Source organism: Dendrobium catenatum, unplaced genomic scaffold, assembly GCF_001605985.2.
Source record: "Dendrobium catenatum unplaced genomic scaffold, ASM160598v2 fragScaff_scaffold_1574, whole genome shotgun sequence".
NCBI lineage: Eukaryota > Viridiplantae > Streptophyta > Magnoliopsida > Asparagales > Orchidaceae > Dendrobium > Dendrobium catenatum.
The window spans coordinates 208,584-230,879 of record NW_021320036.1 but is presented as its reverse complement, the minus strand read 5'-3'; the positions used below and the strand labels follow the sequence as shown (position 1 = coordinate 230,879).

Sequence of the window (22,296 nt, the reverse complement as noted above, 5' to 3'; positions counted from 1 at the left end):
AATCAAACCAATCTTTTCTAAATATCAATGATATTCATACAAAATAACTAAATTACTCTTCAAATATATCCCTCATGATCATAAATGAGAAAAGATGCATGATAGCCTATCATTTTTATATAATATTTATTTACATGAATAAAAAAATAATTATAAGAAAAAATTTTAAAACAACTTTAAAAAAAAACCAAACTTGTTACACCATTATTTTCCTTTACTTCTAAGGTTCTTCTTGATATCATTTAAATTATTATGAAATCAAATTTTAGTTGTGATATTTACTAAGTGCTAGGGGTGTCAATATTTGACATGACAAGAAAACCCGACTCGAACCCGACCCAGAAAATTCGGGTTGGACTTGAGCCGATTTCAAAACTGGTCGGGTTCGGGTTCCCGGATTCGACACGTTTGAAAAACGGGTTGGGTTTGGGTTGATCCGACGGGTTGCCGGGTCACCCCGAAATCTACCCGAAGCAGCCCGAGTGGCCCCCACCTGCCAGGTTCCACCCGTGTGCGCGCCCCGAGCTTCCCCCACCTGCCCCCCTGCCAACTGCCGCCCGCACGGGCGCCCCGCTATTATTCAAAATTTTTATTCAATTTAAACTTTAAAACAACAATAAACAAAAAGTCACTAAGAATATTTAGTATACTGAAAATAAACTCATAAACAAAATTTTCTTTTCATTTTAACATTATAATATATGTACATCTACAATACAAATACACACCAAATTTTCAAATCAATATATCAGCTTAAGGGGCAATAGTAACAATAGTCACTGTCAATGTAATGGAGCACACAACTAATTTTGATTTGTTGGTTGGGAGTTTACACTACCAACTAAGAGATCTTGAGTTTGAGTTTTATGTATGTGATATGTGTGTGAATCTGCTTTCCTAAAATGTCAAAAAAAAAAAAAAGAATGTAATGGAGCAGCAACACTTTATCTTTATCATACAGCCGTTAGATTAGAACTACCAAACCAATCTACACCTTACACTTGTAAATGTATACCAGCTATACTCAGAAACTACCACTACTGTACCTTCTCATCACCCTACATGTAATCAGCCATAAGGCAAAAGAATTGAAAGGTAAAAAGCTATGCTAAAAGCTTCTAGCTTCTCTTTACATAGTTTTTATGCTATTCTTTCCTCTGATTTTCTTCCCAATGTCTACTACAGAGCTGATAATAAGTTTCAGCAAAACCAAGAACATCAACAATATCAATAAGCACGCTAAGCTTACAAAACTAAGCCATTTGGGAGACTGATGTAGAATCTGATCCTTATTATTTGCAATTGGGAAGTGGAACCTGTTCCATAATTCAAGAGCATTTTCACTTACCAATTGGCATCCCCACCCACAATACTGCTTTCTTGACATTCTTATAAAGTTGACTTCATGAGCCCGCATTGAAATAGGTTCGTCTGTATAGTTGGGAGACTAATTATAAAGTTTAAGGGCCTTTGCCTCATTGAAGTAAGAAGTTCTCTTAGGTTTCGTTTGGAACAGCTTTCTTAATATTTTTTAAAACAGTTTTCTGACACAAAAATTAAAATTTTTATACTCGAAAGTTGCTTTAAGAAGCAGTAAAAAAACCGTCCCAAACAAAACCTTAGCTGCAAAGAAGGCTGCCTTCTATACCTTTAATTGCACAGCCCAAAAAGCTGCCTCTGAGTTCTACAATCCATCCTATAAAAGTTGACTTCATGAGCCCAACAACATATAAATCTAGCTAGATTTTTATGATCTCAAATTACACTAAATAATTAGTACTTATGATTCCAAATGAAGTGTGTACAAAAAATAGGTACATTATTAAAATGATTCAAGCACATGAAGATAAGTTCATTAGAGTATAAAATGTTGTGTATATTGTTTGTAAGAGTACCTCAAAATAAAAATATCAAAGACACACAACACATGCAATCGAGTGAGGTCTAAACTATTCCCAATAACTAAATATGGATCTCACCTTAGTAATATTATTAAATATTTTTTTAAGTCATAATATTTTGAATAAAGTCTTGACCCTAGTTAAGAAAATGATATATAGATTAATCAGGGTTTACAGGCTTCTGCAAAAACATGGTCTCCAAAAAGTGTTTGTTAACCTACATTAAGCATTGTGTTGCTCCATGTAGATATAGAATGTCAAGTTCGATGAAAAAAAATAAGTTAGGTAGATCTTCAACAAGTTTTGTGAGTCTCTATAAACTATGCAACGGGTACATGTAAAGATTTGTGGCCATCACAAATGTAAAAATCTAGAAAATTTTAATGAAGTTTTCTATCCATTTAATTAGGATCAAATCTAGGGTGAAAAACAAGCTAGTTTTGAACATTTTATTGCTATAAAAAAGTTGAAAGAATATTATATTATTTTTTTAATTAACTTTTTGAATCAATAGGTCTCTAATATAAGTAGCTACTTAAGCCCTAGGTCAAAAAATAATGCTTATATATATATCCTAGAGCTCTTATTCAATTTTAACCAAAAGTCTACTTTCTCTCGAAAATATTTCAAGGGAAAACTCATATCTAAGTGAAAGATAAACCTTGCTTGCTTGCATTGATGAAATCCTTCAACATTTTGGTATTTGATGTACTTTCCTTCTTTACGCTAATGGAATATCCATGTGTGAGAACCTATTTTTCTTTGTGACTTTATTTCTTCTCTGATTGTTTTTATATTTTTCTAAGAGTAAAGAAAAGAAATTATTTCACTTTAGATCTTGGGGTATTACATGAATGATGAAAGAGAAATAAGGATTAACATCTTAATGAAGTATTATAAACTTCTCAAAATGAATCAAGGCAAACAATTTTGGAAAATTTTAGACACTTAACAAAGATTTTAAATGGTCTCAACGTACTCAATAAGATACATAAATGTCAAGAATAGGTAAAGAAAATCATGCATTCTTTATAAAAAGATTTCGACCCTAAAGTAATAGTTATTTCTGAAGTTATAGATTTAAGTTCATAACTATTAAGCACATGCATAGCTCTTTTGTAGTACACGAACATAAGGTTAGATCGAGAGATGATGAAGAAGAAAATTTAAAGAAAAATTCATATAATGTAGCTCTTAAATGCCATGATTTGAACGATAGTTGTTCATCACCTTAGATAGTGATGATTTGGCACAAGAAATTTGACAACTATGAAGGATGTGCAAAAAAAAATTTATAATGGTAAGGGTATGAAAACTTGTAAAGATTTAAAATAGATATATTTAAACTAATCTTGTTGGTCAAAGGCAGGAGAATCCATTTTTCTTTGAATGCAATAAACTTGGCCACTTCAAATTTGAATGAGCTTTGAAAAAAAAAGTCAAATAAAAGATAAGCATACCATATAAAAGAGCAAGATGACATTGAAGATCGCTTCGGTAGATTCTGATAATAAAGAAAAAACATCTATATAATCATTTGACTTAGATGAGGAAAATCTATGTTTGACGGTCACTAATGAGCCCTCCATTGAGTTTAAATGTTTAATGAAAGAATAACTTATGATGATTTATATGATACTTGGCTTGAAATGAATGGTATTCTATTTAATTAAAAAAAGAAATATTATGCCTTAAAAAAGATTATACTAATTTAGACTCACATTTCATTGAATTTCAATCTAAATTAAAATGTTCTAGAAAGAAAAAAAGAAGATTTATTAGCTAAGACTTCTTTATGTTATAAATTATTTTGAGAGAATTTTATTTGAAAATCCAAAGTTGAAATTTATTTATTTATTATTTATTATTTTTTGGAAAAATATTAGTGTGATGCATCTTATGATTTATCTAACATTAGAAAGTTTGTACACCATATATCATATGTGCACACAAAAATTAGGTGCACAACATATGGTAGCTTGGTACACATCTCAAGAAACTCTAAGGGTAGAATTAAACATAAACTATCTTAATATATTTGAATTCCTTGGCTTACATATGCACATGTTGCTAGATCCCCTCCTACACTATTTGAGTGTTCTATTCAATCCACCTGTTGACCCTCCCAAGTTAACAAATTAATTTTTTATGTTGTTACACTTTCACTCTAAGACCACTCAAGGAAGATGTTACTTAGTGTATGCTCATGAACCATGAGAGGAGATTGTCAATGTTCATTTCATTGGAAGCAAGGGATGGCTATTATGCTTATTAGAGTTGGCATTATTGGCTATGTCTCCTAGCCCATTAAGAAGGCTTTGTTGGTTGATGGATTGAAGCATAATCTAATTCATACCAGCTAGTTATGTAAAAATGATTATGATGTTTAGTTTTCATTTACTAATTATTTAATCAATTTATATGGTGAAGTTTTTTTATTGATCATGGTTACAATAATATATATTTGTTTGAATTGAATTGTTTGATGTCTACAAGTTTGAAATATTTGAAAGCTTATTATGATCATCCATGATTTTGACATATGCATTTCTTTCATGCAAGCATGCATACTTTATCCAAACTATCTAAACAAGACTTGTTTGTAGGATTACCTAAGCTGATTATTCTAAGGACCAATCATGTGATTATTAGCTAAGAAAACATATTCATAATCTTTTAACTCAAAATATTAAATTTTTACTTCTAGACCTTTGGAGCTATTACTTATGGATGTATTTGGCCTTGCTACACCTACTACTCTAAGAGGAAAGAAGTATGGATTTGTCATTGTTGATGATTGTAAATTTGTTAGATTCACTTGGGCAGTATTTTAGCTAGTAAGAGATGTAATTTTTGAGTTTTTTTTTTTTAAATTTGTCAAGTGGATTCAAAGAGAAAAGGGTCTATTTATTATATCTAAAAGAAATGACCACGTGAACATTTTGATATCATTTTTAATAAAGTTGGGATTTGACGTAGCTTATTTACACCTAGAACACTGCTATAGAATGATGCAGTTAAAAGAAAAGAATAGAGCTCTATTAGATATGTTAAGAACAATACTTAGTGAATAAAGGTACCTAAAAATTTTATGGTCTAAAGTAGAAAATACTATGTGAGAAATAAGCTAAACCCTGACTAAAAAATGGATTGGACTAGCAAGTTCGAAAGGTTCGAGCAACAAATTTTATCATTAATAATTTTTTGATATTTACAAATATATCACATTTAAATACTCATATCAATTTAAATGATTTTGAAATTACCTAAGATTTTAGGAGGAAATGTTTTACTGGGGATGTTTGGTTTAATGTATTATAAGTGTAAGGGTATGAAGAATTAATATTAATGCTTGATTTGAAGTAAATCAAACATTGTAAAGTTTTGGTGTATTTGATATTCATTTTATTTGAAAATTTTCCAAATACACTACAGCTTCATTACCTGCCACCATCCCACCACCATTGGCCGTCTGTTGCCGTCACCACCACAAATGGTCACAGCTGGCACCACTATCAACTGCCTTCGCCAACCACCGCTGCTAGCCGCCACACCTGCCTGCCAACGCCATTGACCACCCTATCTTTGAACTTTACACAGCATTCATTTTTTCCAAGTCAAATAAAAAAAATTTCTCCACATTTATTTTACACTCATTCAAATAATTTCAAAATATTTGAAATACACTACATTACATTAATTTTACATTGCATTCTTTTTTTAGTAAACCAAGCAGCCCCTATTTCAAAATGCTTTTTGCAAAGTGCATATTAAGAATATTTGACAAAGGAACCAAATCAGGCAAAGTTTTAGGTTATTATTGCCTACATAAAGTGGATGATGTATGGTGAGACTTACAGCGAAGTCATGGGGCTACGCGAACTGCGACCTAAATGTCCAAAATGAAGGGCGCCGACTAGGTAATGTCTAACATGCACGAAGCATATTTTACTTGGAAGTGTATCTTTATATGAAAGCTTGTGTTCAAAGCATATGTGTGAAGGGAATTTTTATTAGGTACGGCGTCCTTACGTAGCTCTACATTCGGACGCCAGTAAAATTGTGCCACGTGTTCTTACTCTTTACCGCGCAGCCCGACGACCCGACCCGGACCGGACCTGGGATTGCCATGTATTGGCTGATTTGTGCAGACCGCGGTATTGCTAGGTATCGCTCGATATTTCTCAGCAATAACGAGAAATATCATTCTGTCAAGACCAATACCTAGCAATATCGAGTAATACCGAGCAATATTCCGATTTTGCTAGGTATTGCTCGGTATTGCTAGGTATTGGTCTTAACATAGTTGTATTTCTCATTATTGTCAAGCAATAGATAACAATACCTAGCAATACCTAGCAATACCGAGGAATGCCTAAACATAGTAATTCCGGGTTCCGTCCAGGTCGGGTCGTCGGGCCGCGCGGTAAAGAGTAAGAGCACATGGCGACATGTATGGCCTCCGGATGTAGAGCTACGTCCAGTGTCCGGACCTACTAATTATTCATGTGTGAGGCCATAAGGTGTATGAGCAATTGTCAAGTTCTTGCACTAAATAATATTGGAGAAGAGTGCGTGGTACAATATTAGACAAAAAATTATATTATCTTAAAACCATTTAACATGCCAATATTATCTTTTAATAGAAATAAATTATTAAATAATACTACTACATGTAAATAAATTATTGTACTACATAATTTAATTATATTATTTTTATGAATGTATAATAATTTAATTATATTGTCTAATAATTTTATTTTATTTATTTATTAAATTTTATTATACTGAGGAGATATTAAAAAAACATATGAAATTAAATTCATATTCGACAAAATATTTTCATCTTATTACATAACAATATTTCTTTTCATATTGATATAATTTTCTCTTCCATTAAATACATAAAGAAATGAAGAGACATTCATCCACATTACAAGGAAATGGGAGAAGTTATTTTTTGCGGAGTTTGGACGGAAAGATTCGTTTGAACATGTGAGCGTACACATTGTGTACAAATTTATAACGTGTAATAAATTTTTGTATACAATATGTACACTCATATTACAACAATTTTCTCTGTCCAAACTCCTCACAGAATAATTTATTTGGATATTGAATCTTAAGAAATGTAGAGACATTCATCAACATTGAACTTGGTCGATTTATTCATCTTGCATGAGTCAAAACAACCTCCTGTTCTGCTCCACTCATTTCTTTTGCAGCCGTAACTACTTGCTCACACTTACTCCACACGAACTTCCCCATCTCCTCAACCAGCTTCCCGCTTTCAGCTATCCCCGGAAATATATAGAAGCTGTGAATAGCCTCCGGGAACTCCAAGACCGTCACCTCCTTCCCCCTCGCCCTAAGCCGCTCGCAGTACAGCCGCTGCCAATCCTTCAGCGGGTCGAAGCCGCCGACCACCACCATGGCCGGCGGAAACTTCTCCTCGATCTCCGTCCTATCCTTCGGTCCCAATACATTGACCGCCTCATGATCCCTATCCTCTCCCGCAGGCAAAAACGCTCTCCAGAGCCAATCCGTTCCCTTCGTCGATATAATAGGCGCTCCAGTGAGCCGGATCTCCGATTCCGTCCTTTCCTCCCCTCCGTAAAAGGGCTGGATCTGGACAATGCCTAATAGCTTTAATTTCTTGAATCCGCCGACGCTAGCGGCTGCAGCCCACCGGCGGGCAACGTGGTGGACTATGTTGGCGCCGGCGCTGTCTCCGGCGAGGAAGCAGAATGAGGGGTCGGAAAGATGGCCTGCTGCTTTATCGATGCCGCCTGAATCGATGAAGTGGAGGACATCCGCGCCATCTTCGTAGGGGGCGGGAAAGCGGTGCTCAGGAGAGAGGCGGTAGTTGACGGAGACGATGACGGCAGGGATCTTGCAGGCGAGGCGTCGGCAGAGGAGGTCGTAGCTGCGGTTGTCAGCGGAGAGGTATGCGAAGCCGCCGCCGTGGAAGAAGACGACGAGTGGAAGGTGGTGGCGGCGGCTGTCGGCCGTGGGGAGGAAGAGGCGAATCCAGAGGTTTCGGTTGGGGTCGACGGTGAGATCGAGAGTGTGGACGCCGCGTTGCGGGATGGGGTTGGGGGCGGCTCGGAGATCGACGAAGGAGAGGAGACGGCGGTTGATGGTGCCGTCGGCGCGTCTGGAGGCCTCGGTGATGGCGGAGAAGAGGGCGATAGTAAGACGCAGCGTCCATGGAAGTCTGGGCTTTGCGGAGCTGTCCGACATCCTCCTGAATTGTCCTTACTGAATGGCTCACAATCAAAGGATTATCCTATTTTTATAATGTTCATCTATATTGGGAGAGGGGACATGGAGAAATTTTGCTTTCCTAGCATTAGTCTACATATAAATTACATGCAAGTATCATATTTTTACTATTTATATAATTGGGTGTAAATTTTAGACTCTAATACTTCACTCAAATATAATGGTGAAAGAACATGCTAATTGCTTGAGGGAGTTCTTCCAAATTAGCATCTTATTTTTATGCACTCAATCTTAGACATAAATGTGCATGCAAAGCTTTGGACCACTAGTACTTCTTTTATATGATACCAGATATTCATATTTTATACCTGTCATATATATACAAAATATTTCTTTAAGGTCTAATGACACTCAAATGTTTTGGTATTTATCAGTTGGCAATCTTATAATGTTCGTCATCCTTTGAACTTGTAGCACCCAATAGTTTATGATTGCTAGGCATATTTTGTCACTTTAAGTTCAAAAACTAGTGGAATATGCATAATCTATTTAGCCACATCATTGAATGATTGCAGAACTTTTAAAGTTATGGATATTCATCAGCATATCCTTTTAGATCTTTCACATGCCACCATATAACATTCTATTATTAACACCATTAAATTTAGCCAAGATCCACACACAATTTATTCTTATACATAAATAATTATGGTGTTACCTAAATGTTTTTTTTTTTTAATTCTTTAAAAGTAATTATTCACTGCCATTTGATGAGCATATCATTTTATAACCTTATGTAACAATCAATCCAATCATGTCTTGCACCTAGTGGGATAAAATGTAGAAACTTCTTAATGTAAAATATTTCGGTACTTCAAAAAGAAAGATGCTTACGATGTATGAACTCAATAATATTCTTATAAAAACCTTTTCTTCCCTGATACTTATGCCTTTTTATAAGAGAGAAACAAAATTTGCCAAATTAAAAAATCTTATAGTTAAAACGCATTCATACCATAAAGGGAACATATGCTACATAGTTGAACCTTTAAAATTGCTCATTATGATCATGTCTTCATATTCTTATATCTCAATCTTTGACCTAACTCACCTATAAGAAGTAGCTTAATTCAATGACTTCTTATCACTCATTAAATACCAATACATATGTTGTTCATTTGTACCATAATGTGATTCTATTGTTCATATTAGTGATGCTCTTTTTGAGATAGTTGGCTTAGAAGGAAAAATATAATATATAATCGAACAGTAGAAACTTAATGTAATTCTCTAATATGGTTGATGGCCTTAATTATGGTTCTTCATATTATATCATTATATAGAGTACTTCAACATCACTAGTATTATATTTTTACTTAAGCACATATTGGAGATTTCTTAAAACTTTATGTATGTAAGTATAAATTTTTGAATATCCAATGACTATCTAATGCTTTGGTCAGCTTTAGCTCAAATTGCTTCTCACTCATATGATTGAGTTAGCAATTCTCAATACAAGACCAATATACTTAATTGAGTCCAATCACGTATGGCTTGATCCCTAGGTTAAATGATCATGTCATCTAATGAAGCTTCATACAAATGCATTACATTCCATTTATTGGTATAATTAACTAGGCTAGGGTTATTGGTTATTCATAACCATTCTCCTATGATATCTCAATTTCAACTTATCGTCCATTCTTAAGTTGATAAGGATCGACCCTGGATTGACCCATTTGAGCATGTATATTGTTATAGAGTGCCCGAAACTCTCAATTATTTATTCAATTCTACTAATTTGTTCAATTTTGAACAAGTTAACTCTTTGTTAAGCCTAACCAAAATACAACCTTCAATTGATGGGTCTGTTAAGGGTCCAGTTCATTAAATTTTATTACAATGGCTCAATCATATTTGATTCAAACATCGTTGACCATTGGATCAATCAATTTCAATCTTAGCCTTAGTTATAACCAACAACTCAACTTATCCAAGTCAAGCCTAATCCTTTCACCTTATATATCATTTTATCCCAATTAGATCAACTAAATATACAAACATTTTCTAATCAGTTCATACTGTGGGTCTTTGAAAGGGAACTGTAAGTGGGGCTTAAAATGCAAAGGTTATAATCATACTATTTCGTAGGATAAAATGATTGCATATCCTTATAGTCTGTGCAAGCAGACCAATGAAATAGCAGATAGAATCATACATATGATTATTCATAAAAATTATGGCTTTTGTCTACATATCTTGATGGATATATATATATATATATAAAATTAAATAATCATTAGATTTTACGTATTTGATACATCAGCTTGAGTGAGATTTATTAGATGTGGATGTCGATTTCCCACGAACATAAGCCCTGGTAATTAATTACATGCCTAAGAGTACTCCCGATTAGAGATGTTATTTTATTCGCTTCTTGGGTTGGTGCGTAGTAGGATTCCTAGATTCTTCTAATCAAGGGGGATAAACTCTTTCCTTCATCTTTGGTGAGGGTTAGATTTTTTAAATGTATGAATATTTGATTATGAAATTGAGTTTAACAGATAAAAATTGATTTACTATTTTAGGAGAAATTATATATTTAGAATTTATCAAGGATTAGATAAGACATACTGAATGGGGTACAATATAGACTTATGCCTCCCTAGAGTAGACAACCAACATCATAAAAATCAATCAACATCTTAAATATGCATACAAGATAGGGTAGCTCTATTCTAAGGAGTCAAGGATTTTAATTTAGATATTTAAATCAGGGCTATACAAAATATATAAATAAATCTAGCTAGTGTCATGCATGATAATACATGAAACAAATGCATAAATTTGCATTTCAAGAAACTCTCCATCTCGAATTTTAAATATAATAGTTATGATTCTGATGGTGTATAAATGAAAATAAGCCATATGTATCTCATTTAAATTAGCGGGAATCACTTAATCCAAATTTGAGTATACATCATGAAAATACAAATAATTCAACTATTTTCCTTTTAAAATTTTGTTGGTATTCTATTATTTTTTTTATAAATAAAATTTAAGTTTTGTGCTTTTGAATTTTTTTATTCAACAAATATATTGAAATTAAAATTAAATTTTAAACCACTACATATGATTAATTTTCTTTTTTTTTTTTTTGGGGGGGGGGGGGGGGGAATGAGGGCTTGAGCCCATATATTGAAACTTGAATATAAATCCATTTAAATGCTATCATTATCTCACAAGAACATGTCTTTGTCAATTTACTTCTTCTTATTGAAAGCCTAACTGTATTTTAAGGCAATTAATGACAACCGACGACAAGATTTTAATTATGCTATTTTTTTAAACTCCTCATCCACTCTCAATAGTAAGGAAATTAAGTATCCGTAATCAGATTTGTCACTATTTCGAGAAAGTATTATTTTTCTTATTAGAAGCCGTTAATCAGAATTAGTGTGATCATTTAATATATTCAACAAAATCTGAAATGAAGATGGCTAGCAATAGAATAGTAAGGATGAACTAAATGTTGTAATAAATGAACAATCAATGTGCTAATTAAACCAAAATAGAGATGTATACAGTAATGGTAAGGAAGAATCGGAAGCTTTTCACGAAGTCCTTAGTAAAAACATCAATAGCGCAGACTCAAAGAGAAGCATAAGACTTATCATACTTGCACAGTTTCAGCTCTGATACTAACCAAAAATAGTCTTGATTGGACACAAATCTTGATGCAAATATGAGTGAGAGGCTTCAAAGATTAAAATTTGGGATCATTCAAACTCCGATTTTGGCAAGCTTATAGCCAAATTGATAATCTTGGGGAGATAAACTCAATGACACCAAAATCAATCCACTGCGAGCCCAAATGAGCACAAATCAAATGATCAAGGCCAACTTGAATACTTTAGATCATTAATTGGATGACCAAATGACATCTAAATATGTCATGATTATAGTTGAATCGAGCAGCTCGATGAGAAGAATCCAACGAGCCCAAGACCACTTAATTCTGACATCATTAGAGCATTAAAATCTCAATAAATGCTCTATGATTAAGGAAACTAATATCATATGTCCGATGGACGGGCACAAGAGAACAAGAATTTCATCTCCGCTAACAATCTCCAAGCTACAATTCCAAATGGCGGCTTGGATCGGCATAGGAGATTGTATGTTTTTTCCCCCACCCATAAGGGATTTATTATTCTATGCGGAGTGCAAAGGGCGTTCGGAGACCAATAAAAAAGAGCCAAATCACCACATTGTTGGGTACTCAGCTCGGTACCCGCACTCGATACTGCTGGGTACCCAGTGCTTAACTGGACGGTTCTCCTGTCCGGTGTCCGTACAAAATAAAAGCTCCCCATAAAGGATTATTTATAAGTGCAAGGGGTGTAGGATGAAAGGTCTTTATTTATTTTTTTTAATTATATATATATATATATATATCAATTAAAAAAATAAAAAAGTGTTCATATATATGGGGTAGGCAATGGTAGAGCTCATGTCTTGCATGAATAATGTACCTTTATGGCCACAAATCAGTAAGGCACACTATGTTGACGCCTACCTATAGATCCAATAGTCCAATCAACGGTATGACGATGAATCTTAGGGTGTCAAAAATTGACATGACATGAATATCCGATTCGAATCCGACCCAAATTATTTGGATTAGGGTCAACCCGATTGAAGAAAGGGTCAAATTCATCTCCCAGTTTTTTACCCATTTTGAATGTGGGTTTTGTTCGGGTCAGGTAGAAAACCTGATTTGGAATTGCTTTGTTGTTAAGTCATTCTAACTTCTTCTTCCACCCGCGAGCCCTGACCGCGCCTTCTGCCTTCCAATCTGCTTTCGCCCGAGAGCCCTAACCGTACTTCCACAAATGCTAACTACCCTAACCACGCTTATGATCCCTTCGATGGCTTTCCTTTTTCCTCCTTCAGGCATCGACAACATTCCTTCATGTCGAGTCAACGACGTTCCTTCCTCCTTCAATGATGTTCGACAATGTACCTTCCTGACAGGTCGACGACATTCACCTCCTTCGACAATATTCTCCTTCCATTCACATGAAGGTCACCCATCGACATGCCAACACTTTCTTAAGAACAATTTCCATGTTGTAATGCACTCTATACAAGGTGTATTTACTATATTAAACCAGTATCTTCTTTTAAGGAAGAGTATCATTTGTAATCAGCCACCCTTTTTAGGATTTATATATAAAAATTTTGGTATCTCTATGAATGTTGCACCCCTACCTCTTATCTATTTGTGTGCTAGATCTTCGTACAAAGTTAAGATGCTAAACTTTACATCTCTTTATCATCAAGAATATTCCATGATGAAACAAGCTCTCTTCCTTAGTTCCTCAATAATGCCATTGTCAGAGCTGATCTCCATACTCTTCTTCTTCAACATGTTGATGTAAGAGCTCATGTTGTTGTTCTTGAGAGCTTGAGCTCTCATAACTCTCTCCATGTTGGTCGTTCATCCATACTCTCTAGTGACTAAGCACTCATGCAAGTAGCATGGAGAATCCACATTTGAGAGGACCAAATCAGTTGTCCCTCTTCCTTCTTTTCTTTTTCTTGAAGAATGCGAATAGCAGGTCGAACGCTGAGTGCTCAGCAATGCACTCTTCGGGAGCACGCCGATGGTTAGGCTAGGTGAGATTGAGTAAGCGATTGGATCGTGGCTGGCTGATGAGTTTATTAGTGTGCGGACGAGAAGAAGAATCGTTAAAGAGATAGGGGGGAGTCCGGTGTTGTAGTTGGAATTGTTTGGGAGAGTGTTTATTTAATGAAGGAGCAGATTGATCGATAGAATTAAAAGGAACATGTTTATTAAAAAAATTAAAAATGAGTGAATGTCTCAAACAAATCTAGAAATTATTGTGTGCGGAATTCGAATGCATTCGAATTTCAATCATTGTATGCCACATCATTGGATGCACTTCGGGGCCCAGTGCATGTAGTGATGTAGCACATGGTGATTGTAATCCGAATGCATTCGGATTCAACACACAATAATTTCTCCAAACAAAATAGTGCATTCGGAACGTGTTAGGAGAAATAGTGTATTTTGAATATGACATTTTATTTGACGCATTCAACTAAGAGATAGAGAAGAGACGGTGGAGGGAGGAAAAAAGAGTTGGAGAGAGAAAAAATTATTATTATTTTTTAAATAATTCTAAGAAAAAAATTTAAATAAAATTTTATAAAATAATTATAAATACTTAACAAATATCAAAATTAAATTTATTTAAGTTTTTTTTTCTTTTGGATTTAAACTAAATTAAATTAAATTTTAAATTCCAAGAAAAAAAATAAAAAACTTAATTTTGATATTTATTATATATATATATTTATGCATATTCTATAAAAAAAACTTTCAATCGGCTTCTTCCAAATATATACATTAAAAATTCATAATATATATGAATCTAAACATATGGATCTTATATATATAAGCTTCTTCCAAAGCATACGGCTTTCTAGATGTATATGAAAATATCGTATGATGAAGTATAGCATGAGTGGAAATATAAGAATCCAAATATGCCGAATTACTCAAGTTATGGTCTTCTACATCCTAGGTCTCCCTATTCTGTCATCGGCATATGTTCTTCATGTAGCATTCAGACCGGATGACTCTAAGAAATTACGTCGATACTTCAGCATATTACGGGCAACGTAGTATACATCTCTATTTTTTCCCTATGTTGTCTTTATGATTACCACTGCTTAGCTTTCAATTCACCTATGACCCATCAAATTAAATGTGAATAACCCGTCATCTTCTCTTTGAAACAAGGGGTGCTTCTGGTTGTGTGTGCGCTTCAAACAATTTTGACTTTTCCATATTACCATATCTCTAGAGAGGAACTACTAAACTCAATAACTTGCTGCCATTATTCAATAGTTTTCTGTTCAGGTTGATCCCGTAGAGGTACTTCGATTGGACCAGTGACTGATTCCTAAGTTTCATCGTAAACCTAATTGGTTACTTCCAATTACGTAAATCAACAGTTCAAACCGCACTCAAAAGATAGGGCATTTCCCATTGATATAGGAACTTCTGTACCATAAACAATAGTTTTATGTTTATATATATCTATCAAAATTAATTTTTTATGTTTTTTCTTTGAATTTAAAATTTAATTTAAATCCTAAAGAAAAAACTTAAATAGATTTAATTTTAATATTTATTATGTATTTATACCGGTTTAATTTAATGTTTTTCTTAGAATTATTTTCTCCCGCCTTCTTTCACGTCGTCTCTCTCTCCAACTAACATTTTCTCTCTCTTTGAGTTGAATGTGCTAAACAACATGACGCATTCAGAATGCACTATTTCTTTTAGTGCATTCTGAATGCGCGATTTCAATTGACGAATTTGCTCATTTTATTTTTTTTTAATAAACACACATCTTTTCCTAATTCTGCCGATTAATCTCTTCCTTTATAAAATAAACCCTATGAGAGAGCTGGAGCAAGATAGTGATCCAGGCATGAGGATTGCAGCTCCTTTAGAATGAGAAAGATCTTTTTTCCTTTGTTGTTTGTCAATAGGAGGCTTGCGGCTGCTTCAATCCTAAGTGAATGAACAGTTGCGTCCCTCTTTAACCCCCTCATTTAAGGAGAAATTAAATGAAACCCTTAATCAAATAGCTCAAATTGAGTTTGGCTTACTAAATCAGCCATTGAATTCAAATTTACATGATTTGGTAAGATATGAAAATATATGAGGTAATTCGATTCAAGCACAATTGGGGCTCATCTGATCCATCTCAACTACCCGGACAAAACGATGCAATCCATTTTACAATATGAGGTTCTGATCAAAAGATTTTATATACAAAATGATTTTGCGTAGGAAGGTTCAAATGTGTGAACTCACGTAAAATACTCATCAAATCGGCATTTGCCCGATCACATATATTAAAATTTATATAATAAAGAATAATATGTGATCAAAAGAAATAAAAACTAACACCAATGATGAATTAAGATAAAACATGCAACTTGACTCTTCATCAAACACACATGCAGAAGGATGAACTGACCCTAAAAAATGTGCAATAAAGCCATGCAAGTAATCGATGCCTAAAACAAGATCAACACCTGCAATTTAATTATAGTCAACTCCATCCAAATTAATAATGTGACTAGCCTAAATCATAGTTAGTCTAATATGACATAATTTCACCCAATAGGATCTAAACATTCAAACTGCATGGACCTTACCCATCTTCCATCAACAACAATCAACAACAACATTAAGCCTTTGTCCCACTATATAGGGTTGACTACATAATTCCTTTTTCTTCATTGTGTTATGTTAAAAGTCAAAATCTCGTTTAAATCTAATAAAAAAATATCATTTCTAATATTTTCTAACCAAATCTTTCTATGTCTAACTTTACCTTTCTTAATATAAGTCATTCTAAAGTTTTAATTTTGAATACAAATCCAAATTTATTTGAGCAGTATAAACACTTATAATATTAATAATTTTAACATCAACAATAATCTTTAAATCTATAATTCTATCTCTATTTCTAAAATTTTTTATTACATTATCCTTTAATCTTTATTTATACTCACACATACATCATTTCTAGCAAGACTCCTACCCGAATATCATAATTTAAATCATAAACTTTCAATCTCATTAGTCTTCTCTCCAACCCATTTAGTTTCTTGAATGCACATAATATTTATCTTTTTATGAATCATAATATCTATTAATTTCATTAATTTTCTTCTAAGTGAACCTATATTATAAGTTTCTATCATAATTTTAATTTCATTAACTAGTTTCTTTGCCCATATTTATCCTTAATGTGGAAACTCTTACCTATTTAACACTGCACCTAGGCGCCGGTGCAGCGGCCCTTGCACACTTGTTGCTCTATTCAGGCAATGCAGCACGTCACTTCCAGGGAACGCCCTAACATTAACACAATGTATTAACATATTCATATCATGATTATTCAATAAGTTTGACACTGAATGTCGACTACCTAACGCAAACCTCCACTTTTCTCATCCAGGATTTAGGACCTAACAACAACAGTGTTAAACTAAGTTAAATTAACTTATACATATCCACCTTCCATGAAGCTCCAATAAAATGATAATAGCCTAATTAAGTTAAATTAACTCTTAGATTACCCTAACTAGCCTTTGACCCCAATCAAACTCACGTTTAACCTATACATACCCAAATGAACCTAAAGACAAATCAAAGCCAAACTAATTTAACCCATATTATAGTTTATTATGGACTAAGACTAACTCTAACTAACTAGTTAACCTAACCCATGGCCCTAACCCTAGGACTAAGCCACTTTAACCTAAGCTAGAATCTAATTATCTGAAGTTCTCTAAGAACAAGCTATGGAACCACCATCTTGGCCCTCTAGATGGTTAACAAGTTCACCATCATCCACCTCCCCATCTTCCATCACTCAATTAGTGGCCCTAGCAATTTACCCATCATTCCAAATGCTCAATTAAAGGTGATTAGTACACGTATTAAATTATCTTCTTAAGGTTCAAATACACCATTAAGATGATTTAAACACTTAAGACAAACTTCTTATACTATGATGAAATCATTAAGATATATAAAACAAGCAAGCTAGCAAAACTTTAATTAATCTATAAAACTATTTTATATTTTTTACTTATCATAAAAGTATTTCGTTAAAGGTATATATGATACAAACAAGCAAAAAATAATCACATAAGAAATTTTTTATTAAAAAACTATTTTAAGAAGCAGAAATAAAGCTAATCCAAACAAAATCATAGAAATCAAGATCTGTAAAAGCAGCTTATCAATGCATCAAAAAACAATCATCCATCATCTTAAAATATTTTTTTTTCTACACCATTTATAAGCATTGGACAGAACATTCACACAAAATCCCCCAATCACAACCCCATATCCCAACCACAAATACAACAATAATAACCTTAAAAACTTACAACAAAAGATTAAGGAGAACACTCCACAGACCTTTGACAATATCACCTGCTGAGATAGTTATTAGAAATAAAACAGAGCCAAAAGTGATAGCTTACTGTTTCTCTCAGTTCTGTAAAGTATAGAGAGATTAATCAGGCAACCACGACTCCGGCGAGCCGAGGTCTCTTCTCCGATCCGCCGCTTTCTGTGGCAAGCTCAAGTGGTTTCATTTTTCTCTTTGAACCTACAATGGGTGACGATGTGTTTGGCTTAGCATAGTTTCTCAGCCTCTGCACATCCTTTATCTGAATAGGCTTTAGGATGAAGTCCTCAGCACCAATTGCTCTGCATCTGAGTTCAAGTATTAATCAATCTATTAGCTTCTGCTGCTAGGAATAAGTAGTTTATGTACAAGCAGTGTAGTACCTGCTAATCCTCTGAGGCTCATTCTCAGAGGACATTACCACTACAGGAATTGGCTTTCGAAAGCTTTGCCCCTGAAAATTTAATACAGAGGGAAACTAAAATAATTGCTTAAATAATAAGATAAAGAACAAATAAACGAAATTGAATTTCTTTAAATATTTTATACTTTGACAGCCTTCAGGAGATCATAACCAGTCATTCCTGGCATGCAGTAGTCTGTAAGAACAATGTCTATGCTCTGATCCTGCACCATATATTACTTGTTCATAAGTTGATAGAGCAGCTTAAAATATCTTCGGAAAAAAAAAACGAATTTCCAAAGTTATTAAAAGGAGATTTAGGCTTCGTTTGAGACAGCTTTTTAACCGCTTTTTTCCATTGTTTTTAGTACAATTTTTTGAAATTTTTGCAATTGAAATTTGCTTTGTAAAGAATATCATAATACAAATTACCTACATGAAAAAAGATCAAACAATATCAAGAGAATTTTGATCAAACAATATGATGAAAAATTTTTAGAAAGACTATAATATTTTAATCAACTTTATTATTGCTTTCTAAAATAGCTTTCTAGTACAATAATTTTTAGTATAAAAAAAATTGTGCTAAAAAATTGCTTTAGAAAGCAACAAGAAAGCTATCCAAACGAAACATAAGAATCATGAATACTACATTACAAAAGAGTTAAATCCAAAACTTAACCATCAAGAATGCTCCAAGAATACTTGTGGGCCAAGAAACCCAAATATACTTGCTAGCATATATGAATCATTATACCAAAAAAGAATGAAATATGCTATGGTGATCAGGGAAATAGACTTGTCACTACTTGCAAGTGCATTTTACTATAAGCGGCTTACATGAAGACCTAAAAATGGACACATTTTAATAGGATAAAAATCCTATCACGATATCTTGACAAAAAATTTTTGTTATGATGGGAATCAAAAGTCTTTAGATATGCTTTAAAATGAGTGCAATGCCTGATAATTAATATTTCTCTAATCTCCACACAAATCTAATGCTCTAAACAACATAAACTTCTGCGTGATAAGAAATTTCCTGTTAAATGGAAGGTTCTAGCTTCACTAAACTGGCTTTCTTAAATAAAAAAATTAACGGCCATGGCTTTCGAAATTAGGAGAAATTATTACGTGTGGAGTCCGGACGCAAAGAACCGTTTAGTGTTATGCCTGTGAACATAAAAACGCGAACAATAATGCGCTTTTACTGTTCACAGTTACAAAACCAAACAGTACTCCGCGTCCAGACTCCACACGTAATAATCTCTCCAAAATTAGACCCCCTAGCAATATGGCACTGGCTGTATTGTGAGATAAATAGCTGAACAGATTTCTTTTCATTTCATAGCTTGGCAGAGCTATGCAATTATAGAACACTGAAAAATGAACAAAGATGCGAATAAAGATAAAACAAAAAGCTTGGTGAATCTGCAATCAATCAGCAGAGAGCTAACATTAATTGCAGCTAGTTCAGTTTCCGCTTCATTTAAGCCCAAAATATCCATTGCCTTCTTTCCATTGTCAACAGTAATCACTGAAACAAAGTTAGTAAAATACCATAAGTGAGTGAGAACTTAAAATATGTTAATATAGAAAAATTGTAGGCACCTAAATAAACAGTTCAGAAAATACATATCAACTAAGGCTTAATTTGGGACGGCTTTCTTAGTACAAGAATTAAAATTTTTTTACTGAAAAGATGCTTTAAGAACTAGTAAGGAAGCTGTCACAAACCAAGCCTAAATTTTCCTCATTATACTGAATTATGACTAATGACTCCATTTAACTAAGTCTTCATTTGAGACGGCTTTTTTATTGATTCTTAAAGCAGCTTTCTAATACAAAACTTTTAATTATTTACTAGAAATCTGATTTAACAAGGAGTAAGAAAGTCATCAACACTTGTATGCTTCTTCCCTTAAATATTACTAAGCCAATGGTTCATCATTAATCCCTAAAATTCTATTTCTCAAATGAAGGAAATGGATCTTAAACGTTATAGCAAAAAGTCTGCAACATTCAACAGGAAGGAACAGACAAATCCACTTAAGAAAAGTTGCAATTATTCACCATCCAAAAATAACATATTTCAACACACAGCAAAACAAATATGAAACAAACGAAGCAAACCCAAACCATTAAACAAATACATAGAAAAATAATCTTTTCATCCATTCAAATCAACGCAAATTCAACATAATTTTCTGAATTCTGTATCAACCGAAGTTGCAATGTCAGCTAACTTTCATACAGAAGCAGATACTACAAAAGGATTTATCTCAAATCTACTAAAAAGCCAACACAGCGAGCGCAATCAAATATAAAGCAAAATGATCTCATGATTCTTCTCCAAAACAGAGAGAAAAAATAAAATCCTTTATTCAATTAACAACAACTGTGTACAACAATCCAACCATACAAGAAAGAAATACTGAATATAAGTACATAATGGAATGCAAAATCTCAAAATCAAACTGTTATCTCTTCAAGCTTACCTTCAAAGCCTTCCTCACTCTTATTGAGCAGCCTCTCCACAACCTTCCTATCAAGAAGAGAATCATCCACCACCAAAATCCTGACTTTCAGCTTTCCATCTCCTTGATTATCACAATTGGACCTCTCCTCCTCTCCTATTTCTCCCTTCATCTTCTCCATTGCTGCTTCAGAAACCTTCAAAATATGTTCAACAATTTGTTGCTTCTTCAATGGAGAGAAGTAGAGAGCTAAGGCCAGCAGCAAAAATAGTGGAGAAGCCATCATGGTGCTGAATCAAGCCTGAATTGTGGGGGCCGCTGAGTCGGGGAAGATTACGAGGAGTAGAATACTTTTTTAGTAGATTTGCTTGTCGGGCAGAATCTTATTCTATCCACGGGGATTCGAGTTTTCTCTTCATTTTCTTCTTATGAAAGCGATTTGTCCACCATTGCTCTTTTTTACTACTTTTATCCCTCCTCTTTATGTTTTTTTTTAACAGGAGAATCTTAATTAATTAGGTGGGGTTAGATTTCTTTCAGAACTAGAGGAGATTATGATCTGAATTTTTATTCAATTAGTGCTACTTGCTGAATTCCCCATTAATTAAAATATTAAAATAAAATGGATTTAGAGACTGATTTTTAGGAGCACCTAACACCTTCTATGATTATGAAGGGAAAAAAGTATTAAAATCTTTAATATTTTTGTACTAAATTAGATATAAAATAGTATAAATATATGTAATTTTTCTAATAAATAACATATTATAGAAAATTAAAAAATTTTAAATAAAATGTATTAAAAAATTTTAAGTAGAATGTCATAATAGTACTTTTGTTAATTTTTAATTTAAATGCTACAATACAAATCACATCACATATGTGTACTAAGGGCAGTAGACCTAAAAATTAATGAATTTTGGAGGAATGCATAATTTTTAGATATTTTTTTATGTATTTATCTAATATTTAATACATAAGAAATAGGTGATATGCATTTAAGTACTTTTTTTATAAATAATATTTGATTTGTGTGAGAAAATTTGTTACGATATATTTTGTGTTTAATATATTAGGTTTAAACAAAGATTCAATAAGCATAAATAAATATCATAAACACCATACTTTTTATATGAAAAATTGAATAAGAGAAAAACTAGGTTGCTTAGCCCTGTTTACATAATACACTATATAGTAAAAGATACCACAACCAACCACAAAGAACAATCTACTACTTGAGGCCAAAGCTCTTA

General features: G+C 33.4%; 2 protein-coding genes across 2 annotated transcripts; both read right to left on the bottom strand.

Moving 5' to 3' along the window:
• Positions 1–6,751: 6,751 nt before the first annotated feature.
• Positions 6,752–8,469, bottom strand: LOC110108166 (probable carboxylesterase 18). The gene has a single exon (XM_020838682.2). The coding sequence runs from the start codon at positions 8,142–8,144 to the stop codon at positions 7,071–7,073; it is 1,074 nt and encodes a 357-aa protein (XP_020694341.1). The 5' UTR covers positions 8,145–8,469; the 3' UTR covers positions 6,752–7,070.
• Positions 8,470–17,972: 9,503 nt separating this feature from the next.
• LOC110108192 (two-component response regulator ORR1) lies at positions 17,973–21,403 on the bottom strand. Its single transcript, XM_020838728.2, has 5 exons — positions 21,065–21,403; positions 20,024–20,103; positions 18,713–18,790; positions 18,547–18,617; positions 17,973–18,471 (listed from the first exon to the last, which is right to left on the bottom strand). The coding sequence occupies exons 1-5, from the start codon at positions 21,327–21,329 to the stop codon at positions 18,273–18,275; spliced, it is 693 nt and encodes a 230-aa protein (XP_020694387.1). The 5' UTR covers positions 21,330–21,403; the 3' UTR covers positions 17,973–18,272.
• Between the last annotated feature and the right edge of the window lie 893 nt (positions 21,404–22,296).

Coding starts and splice junctions, on each gene's coding strand:
- LOC110108166 (XM_020838682.2), bottom strand. CDS start 8,144: ATGTCGGACAGCTCCGCAAAGCCCAGACTTCCATGGACGCTGCGTCTT.
- LOC110108192 (XM_020838728.2), bottom strand. CDS start 21,329: ATGATGGCTTCTCCACTATTTTTGCTGCTGGCCTTAGCTCTCTACTTC. Junction 20,104..21,064: donor GAGTGAGGAAGGCTTTGAAG/GTAAGCTTGAAG, acceptor ACTTTGTTTCAG/TGATTACTGTTGACAATGGA. Junction 18,618..18,712: donor ATCTCCTGAAGGCTGTCAAA/GTATAAAATATT, acceptor TTAAATTTTCAG/GGGCAAAGCTTTCGAAAGCC.